Below are 13,780 nucleotides of genomic sequence, written 5' to 3' on the forward strand. Positions count from 1 at the left end.
AAGCATATAAGACACAAGGAATCACAAAATAATTTATTTGTAGAACTTCTTTTGGATACCAAAAGAAATAAGCTTATCTGAGTACGGAAGGGATTAATATGAAAAAAATTAAGTATGATGTGAAAACAAGCAGACCACAGAGAAGGACTACGTCAACCAAAATTGCCTGACATTTATTTATTTATTCATTTAGCAAAGTTTGGAGAGGGGGAAAAAAAAAACTCGTATGTTGCAAGAGGATTAGAGGAAGTGACTGCTGAAATCAGAGTATAAATGCTTTGCAAGGTCAGTCTCTGGAGCAGTTAGTGAGTAAAATAGAAGTGGAAATAACACAAAGTAATCAAAAAAGTAGGCTACAATACTAAATGTGTTTGCTGAGTTCCTGAATCTCTAGGATGTCATTCCTGGGCTATACAACTCTGCTTTTATTTTGGATGTATTGTACTGCAGAAAGAGGTAAGCTTTAATATGAAAAAAACCACCACTTTCTTAAAGTATATGTGAAGGTCGTTACTAAAACAATATGTAAATAAAACATTTCTATTTTAATTAACTTCTGACAACAATAGTTGAGATTTCTTCTGGCAGTATTTAGCACCTTTAGTATCCTGTCATATGTAGTATTTCACCTATTTATTTGGATAACTACTGTTTTTATTAATCTGTTGCACAGCCTTTTTAATGGTTACTATCCCTTTAAACTAGAGCCAGACAACTCATTTGTTATTAATTATTTTTAAGTTTGTTAAGGATTCTAACATCCAAAACCTGTGAACAGCTGGTAGGTTAAAATAGAAAATATTCAATAAATGTGCATTTCTTTCTGTCTGGAATAATCCGTGAGATAATCCAAGAAAGAGGAATGATTACTGAATTCACAGAAAATCTTACAAAATATCTGTGGAACGACAGACTGGTTTTAATCCATTAAATGAGATAAAGGTATACGGGTATGCTTTTGCAGATGTTTAAAGAGGTAGCTAGTATTCTGGGTCTCTTTTCAGAAGCCTCTGATATTTTCTGCTTCTCTGTTCGGTTTATTTTTCTTGATATTGTGTTTATATTATTTAACGTATGTTTAGTAATGTAATTATTTTGCTTTCTGTCTGGGTTTCTTATAGACTGTTGCAGAAATGGTGCTACGTGTTTTTGAGCTAGTGTGTGTCTTTGCTTGGTTCAGGTCGTTTGTAATTTTAGGTGAAGATTATGAAGACCTTATTAATCAAAATAATCTGATAGATTTTACTGTGAAAAATTGGAAAATTAGGCCATTAAAGAATTGTATTATCTTTTTATCTTAATAAATACTTAATAAATACTGCCCCAAAGCAACTAATAAAGTCTTATTGGCTTGCAAAGAGTCCAAAAAAGTCCTGGGATTTGAAAAGAAAGTTTTCCTGAATTTTCATTTCGCTTTCACAATGCTTTCTTTAGTTCAGAGAGATTGCAAAGGAATGTGAATGTAGTAATATTTGATTTATCTGGACAACTGTTACCACGGGTCATTCAGGTTTCTTAGTTCAAGCTTCACGTTGAAAGTCTATGAGAGTTGTTCAAGAGCTGGGGTTTTGCACAAGGGCTGAAGAATACTGCTACCTGAATTCATAGTTTGTGCTTGACTTTATGGAATTTGCTACCAGCATAATGACTGATGGCAAGAAAGCAGCTTGAGCTATTTCTAACTGAGGTAAGTCACATATAAATACTAAATGATTAATTCCAGCTCTCGTGGTCTCTCACTAAAGGATTTGAAGATGTGCATTTAGTGCATGCTTTCTAATATAAAAATAAACCCCCCCAGTTTTGGTGAGTACACATGGTGAGTGCATGACATAATATAATTTTGAAGTACATCCTGTCAGCAGATTTCTTCTTCTCAAGCTACTAAGAAACCGCATTAAAAAAATAAAAGAATAATTAGCTGTAGTCAGAAATACATATCCATACTGAGACACTTGATGGTAACACACAGTTTGACATCAGGGCAAGAGTGGTAAAGAACAATCAGACAGAGCTGAAATAAAACTCAGAAAGAAGCATGTCTTAGTTATGATGAAGAGACTATCTTTAATGTTTGTGTTGTGGTTTTTTTTAATGTAAACAAGGAGGAGTTAAGAGGCCCCATTCTGCACAACAGACAATACAAATATAATATGACTTAGAAGTAAGGGAGGAATAGAGCAGAGAAGCTCTCCCTGTACTAAAGAGTCTAATTTTAAAATCACAGAATTTGGAGTGTGCTTTCTCAGCTTGAAAACTGAAGGCACTAATTTTAATGAGCTGTAATGAAAATATGTAGAATTAGAAAAATCCCTTTTCTCTAATTACGAAGAACTTTTTTTGGTAAGCTAATCATTTTTTAATACATTTGAAAGACAGAACTAGCTAAAGGATTCTTCTTCATTTCCCTTATTCCTGCATTTTGCAAAAATGTTGTTAAAAAGTGAATGTGTCTTAATCTTGTGAAGAGAAGTATATCCCTACTACCTTTTTTTGATAGTAGGGTAGTACTCTCTAGTGGACAGAAGCAATCATTTTTACTCAGATGTAATCATTCATAAGAAGGAGCATACTTATTAAAGTAGTTGGAAAGAACATGAACACGTGGGCATACTCTTCCTTTAGCACTCAGCAGTATAGTCAAAGACTGTCTACTTCTTCTGGCTACTTAAGCCGGACAAAATAAAGTTACTATATCTCACAATTAATGGTCTTTATATTTTTAAAATGCCATGGCTACACTTGAAATTATAGGGTTTTTTTCTTGCAACAAATGTTTTTTCCTGATATTTAAATAATTTTCTAAAATTGCGCCTCTAATTTGGTAGGTATTCCACTGACTTAAATAAAAACAGTGAGTTTTCAAGGGTATGACTTTGAACAATTAAAGTAAAATTCACTTTTGCAGCCAGCAGTCAAGCACCACCCAGCCGCTCACTCGCTCCCCCGCAGCAGGACGAGTGAGAGATTTGGAATGATAAAACTGAGAAAACTCATGGTTTGAGATAAAGACAGTTTAATAGGTAAAGCAAGAGCCATGCATGCAAGCAAAGCAGAACAAAGAATTAATTCACTACTGCCCATCAACAGGCAGGTGTTCAGCCATCCTGAGGAAAGCAGGGCTCCATCATGCGTAACAGTTACTTGGGAAGACAAATGCCATCACTCCGAATGCCCCCCCTTTCCTTCTTCCCCCATCTGTATATGCTGACCAAGACATTGTATAGTGTGGAATATCCCTTTGTTTAGTTGGGGTCAGCTGTCCCAGCTGTGCCCCCTCCCAGCTTCTTGTGCACCCCCAGCCCACTCGCTGGTAAGGTGAGATGAGAGGCAGGAAAGGCCTTGACTGTCTATAAGCCCTGCTCAGCAATAAGGAAACCATCCCTGTGTTATCACCTCTGTTTTCAGCAGAAATCCAAAACACAGCCCCATACTAGCTACTGTGAAGAAACTTAACTCTATCCCAGCCAAAACCAGCACAACTTTCCACACTTTGATGTAGAAGAATGAGTATTGAATCTGCTCACTTTGTATTAGAAATCACAGCTACTTAATCTATGGTTGTGATCTCCAGTTTAGTTCAGCAAGCCATAACTCCACATCCCTCACATGAGTAAAGATCCTAAATATTTTTCTTGTAGTCCCACTTTCAGGCAGCACCTGAATAATACGCAGGAAAGCTTCAGTGAGAGTACTGCTGCTTTCTCAAACCTGTGGCTTTACAACTAAACAGGTGGGAGGACTTTGTGCCAGCTCTCTACTGAGTCATGAATCTACTCATCAAGAAATTTCCTCCCGGTGGACATTTGTTCTCCCATTTATTTTCTATACAGAGGCTTCATTTCTTTTCCAAAGCTTCATTTCTCAGAGGTTGTTTTATTTATTCTTGATGAAGTCTCATCTTTCGTGTTCAAATGTAAAACAGACTTGCATCTAATTAGCTAGACTGTCCAGACTCTGTTACTCTGGGTAAATCTTCAGCCTTTAAAATAAGTACATTGCAGTCACCCAAGCACAGAGAATTAGTCACTGAAATTAGGTCAATTTTTATAAACAACAACAACAAAAAAATGTTCCTTAACAAAGATCATTTAGTCTTTCATTAACAGCTTTCCAATCTTTGTTTCTTTCCCCTTTAGGCTGATTTTTCTCATTCTCAAGCTGTTAAGGAACTTCTTATTTAAATAATTCAGGCTCATTTCTTGTAATTCATATGGGCTTGGCTTTACATTTATTTCATGGACACCGAAGAAGGCCCAGGAAGGAACTTTTGGGGAAGGACTGTATAGTGTTGAGCTAATAAGAAATATCAGACAGTACCATCCACCCCCCAGTTGAGTCAAAATGCTCTGAAGCTAACAAACATCGAAGTTAATGCCCAGAATTAATTACATCCTGTAATAAGTAACTTGTCATAAGAAGTAATCTCATGGACAGGAGACAATAAATTTTGAAATATCAGGTGATCTCAGCCTGGAGAGAAAGTTCAGGCAATGTAAAGCTGAGGGGAGATTTGATAGAACTTGATCAAATGGTACATGAACTTAATGTCAGTAAGGTTGGTGGTTGCTGCAGAAGAAAACAGTTTGAAAGGAAACTCGATAGCGTGGATGGAGTTGTCCTCTGTGGTAATGGAAGGACAGGCATGAAGGAGCTCCTGCAGATGGAAGGGTGAGACATGTCTGTGGTTAGAACCAGGGCACTAGTCTCATCTCAGTCATTGTAACTAAAATCTGTTTAATGAATTATGACTGTCCCATGTGGTTTCTTGGCACTTGCTTGACTAGTCTTATGTCCCTCTAAACATCTATTCATATTCCTACAAAATGTGGATTCTTGGCAGTTTCCCATTTTGTGATGATTAAGTAGAAGACATATGCTCATTTGACCACAAATGTCCCCAGGATTTCTTGCTACATTTTCTATTGTAAAATTATTTTGGTGTTTGTAGCATGTGTTTCAGTCACCAATATTTTTATTTACAATTTTTAGCCTGTAAAGAACCTCCTCCTAGGAGGGTTAAAGAAGTGCCTACTGAAAGATGGGACAAACCTCCTTACTCACATGGTACTCAGGTAACATACAGATGTCGGCCTGGATATATAAAACTTGGACAAATTGTCTTTGAGTGTGCTGATGGAGCATGGCAGCAACGCCTCCCAAGCGCAGAATGCAGAAGTAAGTATTTATGCAAAACATGTGCAAACATTTGACCTAGCAGATCACATTCCTTCACAGTGATGTCAGTGTGAAATTGCCATTGTATCCTTACCTGTAACTTACTTATTTCAGCATCCTTTAAAATAACATCCTAAAAAGTATGTATAAATAGAGAAACATTTTTGGAAGTTCCTTTTCTCCAGATCAAAGGATTATTCTTTTTTTAGTTTACAGGATAAGACCTTGCTCTAGGCCAGCATTATTAACCCGATTTAAGTTATTAAGAAATTAGAAGCTTTCTACCAAAATTTTTAAAAAGTCTAATGCACATGAAATTTACAGTCTAAGCAGAATAAAGCACTAACCTAGCTTCTGAATGCAAGTCAAGAGACAGTATTGTCATCTTTTCAGTTTATTCAACTAATTCTATGGAAGATAAAATTTCTTGAAAGTGGGAAATTATTTTTACCTGCCTTTTCTTTTAATCCATGAAGGAAAAGTAATGATTAGGATGAGACCTGCTATTTATTATCTCTAGTATATTGTGTTAAGAGTTTAAAAGTATCTCACATCTTCACATAGAATTCATTAGTGAAGAAATTGAAGTTTATTATTGTTAGTCAGCAGAAACTTTTCTGTAAATGAGTTTTAAACACAAATTAGACACATGATCTTTTTTCTTCTTACATATCTAACATGCAAAATTTTTAGTAGTAGAATGTTTGGTTTGATAATACAAAATTAAGTCCCAGGTGTCATTCAAACAGAGATTAATACAAATAAGGAGTAAAAATGAATTAATAAAATTGTTACTGGTTTCTTTTGCATGTTTTATTTAGTCACCCTCTCAGTTTTTATATGTATTTGTATAACTACTCTGTAGTGAACACAGATCTTTCAAACTTTACACAATTTTATGTTGCTTTTTAGTAACATATTTTAGTACATACTGCCACCCAGTGAATAGATGCTAACACTGGCAAGGTGCAGGTGGAAGGAGAAAAGGGATGGTCTGCCACAGGTTAAGTGATCACGTTCCCTTTTCAGGATAGGCCACACTAGACAGCAAAACTGACCATGAGGTTGTCTGTTTTCTCTGAATCACACTGAAGCAGGTTTAGGGCCTACTCAAGCACCTCTCCTTTGGAAAAAACAAGGATGTTGATATGCTCCAAAAAATGAAATTGCCTAGGTCACAGGAACCAGGAAAGATTTCTTCTGAGGTGGCCTAATAGGGTTTAGCTATGCTGTATATTTTGCAGTCATTACTATAACATCAAAAGTGGATGAATGAGAGAGATGGCATGGTCATCTTTGCAGTTCTCTTGTGAATCCAGGGCAAATGGGGCCAGATGACAAGAAAAGTCACATGGGGAACTTTGAGCAGAAAGGACTGAGGACCAAAAGACTCCTGTGGCCTTAGATCATCCCTCTTTACTCAGCATAATCCCCATCAGATTGAGGAAATTTCATTTCTAATCATGGATGGATTCTGTAGCGGAAACTTTGGACCAGCTTATGTCACAAGGTTTATGAAAAGCTGAAGTTACATGCTGCCATTAAATTTGTAATAAAACTTAAGATGAGTGCAGAATTTTTAAAGGAATAAAACCTGCTAATTTGTTATTTAATTTAAAATAAAAATCAGCAGATCCTTTCACCAGAATGTTCTCATTGAAGACAGTGATTAAAAAGAGGAGGGGTTGATCAAGGTAATGCTGAGCATTTTTGAATTTTGAAAGGCCCATACTCACTACTAGTTATTAGGAAAGTGCTATCTTTCACACTTTCATGTTCCTATGTATGGTTTAAGTAATTTTTTTTCTTCTTCTTCTTTTGTTTTTACCAGATAAACCCTGTGGACATCCTGGAGATATTGAGTTTGGTTCCTTTGAACTTACCAGTGGAAGTGAATTTGTATTTGGTGCCAGAGTTGAGTACAGCTGTAATGATGGGTAATATTTGTTTAGTTAAATATATGGAAGTTAACTTAAGGTGTTACTGTTAAGAAGTGTCAGTTATAGATTTGTTGTCTGCAATGCAGCTGCAACTTACTAATATTTAATGCTTGGTTATTGGTAATTTAAATTTCTGCAATTATGGTAATACTAAAGATAATTCCTTCTCATGTCTGGTGCTATTGGAGTAACTGAACTCATGCACCTGAAGTGTCTAAAACACATAGAACTGTAGCAAACTTGAAATCACAGTTGTCCGAGTAGAAAACAAAAATAGTGATCTGACTGTAAAGCTGCCTCATGACTCCACCAGCCAGCTAGTTCAGAGGGAAATGCAGCTTTGTATGCTGGAATCAGTGCTCTCAGTAGGCAGTCATGATACAGTTACATTGACAAAGTCATTAGGCCTTACAACAGAGTCTCCTATTCAGAACCAAAACTCATCAGTCCTGGTTAAATCAATTTTGTGCATTATGAAGTAAAATATATTGTAAAAAATGATTGAAGGAAGACATTTCTGGTAGACTCACTAACATGTCTTCACTGACTGCTCGGAAGAAATTCTTCTCTCTTCCTCCTCTATTCATATTCAGTGAAAACTGCAGCAAGACAAATGTATAGCATTGTGTTAAGTATGCCTGTGACTGGATGCTTTCCTCTTGAAATGCAGATCAGCTATAAGCATGGTACAGTGGTTAGTCATGATTTTGCAGTCTTTGTATTGATGCAGTCTAGTCTGAGTTTCACAAAAAGAGTTCCAAAATCAATATTCTCCTTAATCCCTTAAATTCATACAGTTCTTTACCGTCATTTGAGACTAGCTGTACTTCCTCTGACTACATTTCAGACAAAGCAGAAGCCATGGCATTGTGGCCATGTTTCCCTGAAACCTAACTCATCAAAGCATGAGATACATATGGTTTGGATTAAGTCCTATTTTGATGCTGTCACATGGTTTTCAGTCATGCTAGAGCACAGGCAACAGGAGTTTTACTCTGCTTGGTATTGATTGTGTCAATTACCCCTAGGTTATTTGATGTGTAGCAAAGGTTGCTATCTCTGTAGCAAAGAAACCATCTTACTGATTACTTCCTAGTTTCTGATTTTTTTTTCATATTTTTTGCCATATGCTATTAAAAGAAACAAAATAGGGAAGATGCATACCAAAAAACTACTTGGTTTTATCACGTTTTGGTTAATCTGTGCTACAACATATGAATCCTATTTCATTTGTTTCAAAAATAGCAACACTGCCGTTTCTGTCACATAATGAGACTGTATTTTAGCATTGTTTACTTTTTATTTGGTAAGATACCAGATGCTCAGCCAAAAAAATTACCGTGAGTGTCAGGCAGATGGATGGAGCAATGACATCCCTCACTGTGAAGGTAAATGGAGTTTGACATTTAATTATTTATTAAACTGGTTTTTATCTGTCTGGTACTATCTAGAAATAGTCTGTGATCTCTCTACTAGTATTAATTCACATGTTTAAATTCAAGTTATGCAGCAGTGAAAGTCTTACAATGATTGCTCAGCCACTGTAGCCCAATAGCATCAAGTTTTTCTTAAAACCATTCACAAAATGGAGTCCTGTCACCCCCAGATTGGCTTAAAGCGCCGCCTTACCTAAAGGCCCTGATAGAGTAGATGTCTGCAAAACGTGTTTCAAAAGACAGCTGGGGTGAGGCATTTTGGATGTATGTGAAAGCATGTGTGGTTTTAGCTAGTTTCCTCCTCCACCCTTATGACTATCCTAGCCATTAAGATTTTGTTATAAGTTCTTCTTCCTATTAGCATACTGTGGAAGAACTTCAATAAATAAGAATGAGAGCAAGAGAGACCCAGACCGCAAGACTTAATAGACTGAATGGCTCAGATGATACTTCCCTGATTTTGGAAACCTTTTCACCAGTTTCAAACCTGTATGATTACGAAAATAAGCTTCCTTTCTTCCCAAAGTTATTTTTAACTGGTCTATTTTAATGTAAAAATGCAGCTGTGAAATTTCACTTTAGGTTAAGAATCTAATGTCAGGAAAGGGTCTCCAAGTACAGAATCACAAATAAAAGTAGATGCCTTTCTCTTGTTTGGAGTTTGTTGTCTGTGTTTTGACATTTCCTTGGTCTCAGATGTTTCACATTTAGTTTACTGGATTTTGAGTGTCCTCAATTTTAGGTGTAGAGGTCTCAATCTGCACAGTATAGAGCAATGATTTCCGACATTTTTTGTCATGTCACCAAGATACTGCAATTTCAAAGTCCTCGTGAGAATTTTCTTTCATGATTGAGGAGTTTTTGTTATAGACTGAAATACGATTGCCTATGAAAGAAAGTATTTGTATAATGTTCTAATTGTGAGGAATCTAGACAACAGAATGTGAGCTCATACAAAAGGCAGATGACTTATAAGATGGACAATGTTGTCAGAGAAATGTGGGAGATATGTAGGCAAAACACCAGCCACTTTCATACGTGCTCAGTGATACCTATGTGAACATTCAAGAATGAGTTTTGATAGTCATTTCCCCCTTAATAAGAAATATCTGATGACATACGTTAATTCTTCCTTTTTCTGCAATTACAAAGTCAGGAGATACAAGAGGTCTAAATTCATGGCTGGAATTGTGTTTGTTTACTGTAGTAATATAATTGTTCTGATATCTTTAACTAGGATTTTCAGTTAGTCACTGAACTGTTGTAGTCAGTCTATAACACAGCACTTTTCTAGATATTTGTCTATAGCAAATGCAGTTTGGCATAGCTCTAAAGTAAATTAATCTATTTTGACAAAGTTTAAGGGCTCTGTGTGTCAGTCAAGTCTCATCTAAGCATCCGCAGAATTCATAGGATCATAGGACAATTTAAATTGGGCAAGACCTCAGGAGGTCATCTGGTTTAGTGGGTGCTCTGTCTTTAGCCTTCAAGAACAGAGAAAAGGATGATGAGTGCCAGTCTACAAGCTTCCTACTTTGTCAGTCTGTCTTCTTGCTTAGGGTTTTATATTATATCTGTTGCAAATGGTATCTGAATACATAACAAGAATGCATATTTTTAAAACGTGTAAGGAAATTACAATGAGTTTTCTGTATTTTAACTTTTTTAACGTCAATTTATTTTACAGAATATGCCTCAAAATGGCTGTTTTTTTCCTTTCCTTTTCTTTTGTTTTATTTTCCAGTTGCAAAGTGTTTACCTGTACAAGCACCAAAAAATGGAAGAATAATTGTGACCGGTGCCTTTGAGCTAGGCCAAGAGTATTCCTTTGGCCAGGTTGTAAATTTTGAATGTAATACAAAATACAAGCTAGTTGGATCTAAAGAAATAATTTGCTCTTCTAATGGAAAATGGAATAGTGATGTGCCTCACTGCCAAGGTAAAAAGGACACTATTTATTTCTGTAATTAAGAAGCTTTATTCTCACAGACTTCTAAGGACTGGTTACCATATGGGAAACTACAAAGCTTTCACTTTATTCCATGGCAATTAAGCATAGTTTGTTTGTAAATGTTCCTCATTGCATATATGCAGAAGTAGGATAAGAAATAGAAATCAGAATATATTGGATGCTAATACACCCATAAGGGACCATCTGTTTGTTCCACATTTTCACTACAAGCTGTATGTTTTGCCAGGCTGCAGTCAATTTCTTTGAAACCAGTTTTGGTATGTCTACATAAGATCCAGTCACTTCAGTGTTGATTTAACCAAAGTAATTATGAACAGCTTTGAATCTATGTGAACCAAGTTTAAAAAACAAGTACGATTTTAATTCACTCATGTTCTTAGGATATATAAAATACAAAGAAATCATGATGGTATTTTGTTTCTTCAGACTGTGTTTTGACAAGTTAGAAGGTTAATTCATGTCTAGTTTTTATAGAACCACAGAATTGGTGAGGTTGGAAGGGACCTTGAAGGTCCCTCAAAGCTAGGGCAAGCCACTCAAGACTGTGTCCAGTTGGCTTTTGAACATCTCCAAGGATGGAAACTCCACAGCCTTTCTGAGTAACCCATTCCAGTGTTTGACCACTCTTAAGTAAAAATGTTTTCTCTTACATTTCAGTGGTATTTTCTGTATTTCAATTTGTGCCCATTGCTTCTCATCTTGTCACTGGGTGCCGATGAGAAGGGTCTGGTTCCATCATCTTTACTTCTGCTGCCCCACCGCAGCTGAGAATTTATAAATATACACATTAATAAGATCATCCCTCCCTCCCCGCCAAGCCTTCTTTTCTCTAGACTCTCTAAGGCTCTCTTTATCTGTCAGTTTTTCCAATTCCTTAATGTTATTCATGTTCTTTCACTGGACCTGCTCCAGTATGTCCATGTCTATCCTGTATTGGCAAGCTCAGATGTGGACACAGCACTCCAGATGTGGTCTTACCAATGCTGAGTAGAGGGGAAGGATCACCTCTTTTGGCCTGCCAGCAACACTCTTCCCTATGAAGCCCAGGACACTGTTTCCTTTGTTTGCTGCAAAGGCACATTGCTGGCCCCCGTTCAGCTTGTCCATCAGGACTGCCAAGTTTTTTTCTGCAAAACTACTTTTTAGCCAGTTGACCCCACCATGCCCTGCCCACAGCTTGTACCAGTGGGTGGGGTTGCTCCTCCCATTTTGCAAATAGAGATTGTATGGGATTGGATTGTCAGTATGTAAGAATGGATCCCAGTAAATTTATGGTAATAATCACTGTTAAATATACATTCCATCAAGTTTCTTGTATTATTTGTATGTCATCAGATTGGGAAGTATGTGTTTAGAAGAGCAGTGTACATATGTCAGGATGTCAGATACATGTATGGGTTTTTTCACAGTTTCAGTGCTGCCTTTTGCTGCTTTGAAACCCCCATTTATTATAATTTGCACAGCATAAAGTGGGATTAAACACATGTCCTTGTAACATTTGCAGAATATAATTCATTTTATTAAATAATGACAGTTTCACTGAGCTATATTTCATCCTAAATATGAAGTAAATCCAGCAAAGGAATCAAAGAGAACTCTTTGGTGTCCTGTTCTTTGGCTTGGGAAAGAGTCTTGAATATTTTCTGGCTTTATGAATGCAGTTTTTGGAATCTGCAAGATCTCAGTGGTTTTATTGGGTTTGGCAAGGAGCTGGGTATGCTGAGGTTCTTAATGAAGCATTCTAGTATCAGTTTTCTAGATTAACTCGTTTTCATGTTGATGCCATGATTTAACTAATTGTCTACTGGCTATGAGAGAGCTTAGGTTTGCTGGAAATTACAAGGAAATGAAATTATCTGAAAAAAAGAAAAATCCTAAAATTCAGCTAGCCTAGTTGCTTATTTCAGAATGTCCCCTGCCTTATATACTGATTCTGTGATCCATTAAAATCCAAAGCAAAGCCCTGAAATCTGTTTCATGAACCACTGTGCTGTTGATGCTGTGCTACACCACACTTTCTACCTGGCACCCACAATCAGGTCACTGAAGAGTTCTCAGATAAGTTTCAAAGAGTTTCCAAATGTAAATGTTTTTGTGAAGTCAAATGAAAAAAAAAAAAACAACCCTATATTTTATTCCAGTAGGAACCTATTCACAGCAAAGAAAAAAAAAAAGGATTTTTGTCTTTCTCAATTTCAGAGATTATCTGTGATCTGCCAAAAATTCAAAACGGCTATGTACGTTCTCCAAAGGGGTCTTACAAGGAATCTGAACAACTACAGTTTGCCTGTGATGAAGGATACAGATACAGTGAAAGAGCAGATGCACAATGTACTGAATCAGGATGGAGTCCAACCCCCCGTTGCACTGGTTAGCCTTGCCTAGAGTTATTTTGCATTTGTTGTGGTTGGAAGTAATTTCAGAGACGAGTAATGACAAAAGTTAGTTTATTCATAACAAAAGAAATCCATCCACATCTGACCAATATCCCATGAAGATCTGGAAGTATTAAGTGTTAAAGGGACCAAACAACTGGATAAGAGTTATCCATGGAGAGCAGTAGCAAAAACAGTTAATTCAGTCTTTTGTTACTTGAGTATAGTTAAATAGGTCCACAAAGTAACAATTGCTCCAGTATACTGCATAAATGAGACTGATGCTAAAATCCTTTATTCAGCATTAGTAGCTGTTGTTATTTTGTTATTTTTGTATGATTTTGAATTAGTGGGGAGAATATAGGAAAAAGATTTCTTGGGTTAGAAAAAAATCCTAATTTGGACAAATAGGAAGGATAAAGATGAATCTCTTTACCTTCTACAAAATATGATGAAAATGTTTTATCTAAGGAATGGAAAAATCAGACACTAAAAAGAATATTTAAGCAAGCAGGTAAAAAAAAATATTAATACCTGAGAAATTCAAACTACAGAAGGAATCTGAAATTTGTAATGGCATGGGAAAATTAACATTTGAAACCAACTTCTTAGAGAAGTGATATGGTTTTTTAAGTCCTATTGTCTTCACATCGAGTCTCAGTACCTTTTTAAGTGTGCCTAACATGAACATAACTGGTACAAGTCGGTGGCCATGCTGTATGTTGGAAGACTGGGTAAAGAAATATTTGTTTGATACCATATGAATTGCAGCAGTATGAATAAAATTGGCTAAAGTTAATAGTCTTAGCTTGATGACCTATTTATGAATCACAAGCAGTTCTTTGAGGGGGAGATACAAGTTATTGCATCTTCAGGTCT

General features: G+C 36.3%; 1 protein-coding gene across 3 annotated transcripts in view; it reads left to right on the forward strand.

Annotated features, from left to right (window-relative positions):
• Window positions 1-283: 283 nt before the first annotated feature.
• The window catches only part of CFH (complement factor H), a 36,267-nt gene continuing 22,770 nt past the window's right edge, over window positions 284-13,780 (forward strand). Inside the window, exons 1-6 of one of the 3 annotated variants that reach the window (XM_064454751.1) lie at window positions 284-456; window positions 4,993-5,178; window positions 7,010-7,115; window positions 8,430-8,506; window positions 10,299-10,493; window positions 12,726-12,896. In XM_064454751.1, the coding sequence (XP_064310821.1) occupies window positions 396-456; window positions 4,993-5,178; window positions 7,010-7,115; window positions 8,430-8,506; window positions 10,299-10,493; window positions 12,726-12,896 (796 nt within the window). In that variant the 5' untranslated portion in view covers window positions 284-395. The remainder of the gene's footprint in view (window positions 457-4,992; window positions 5,179-7,009; window positions 7,116-8,429; window positions 8,507-10,298; window positions 10,494-12,725; window positions 12,897-13,780) is intronic. The other 2 variants (XM_064454753.1, XM_064454752.1) reach the window with 2 other exon arrangements.

This window comes from Phalacrocorax carbo, chromosome 6 (assembly GCF_963921805.1).
Source record: "Phalacrocorax carbo chromosome 6, bPhaCar2.1, whole genome shotgun sequence".
Taxonomy (NCBI): domain Eukaryota; kingdom Metazoa; phylum Chordata; class Aves; order Suliformes; family Phalacrocoracidae; genus Phalacrocorax; species Phalacrocorax carbo.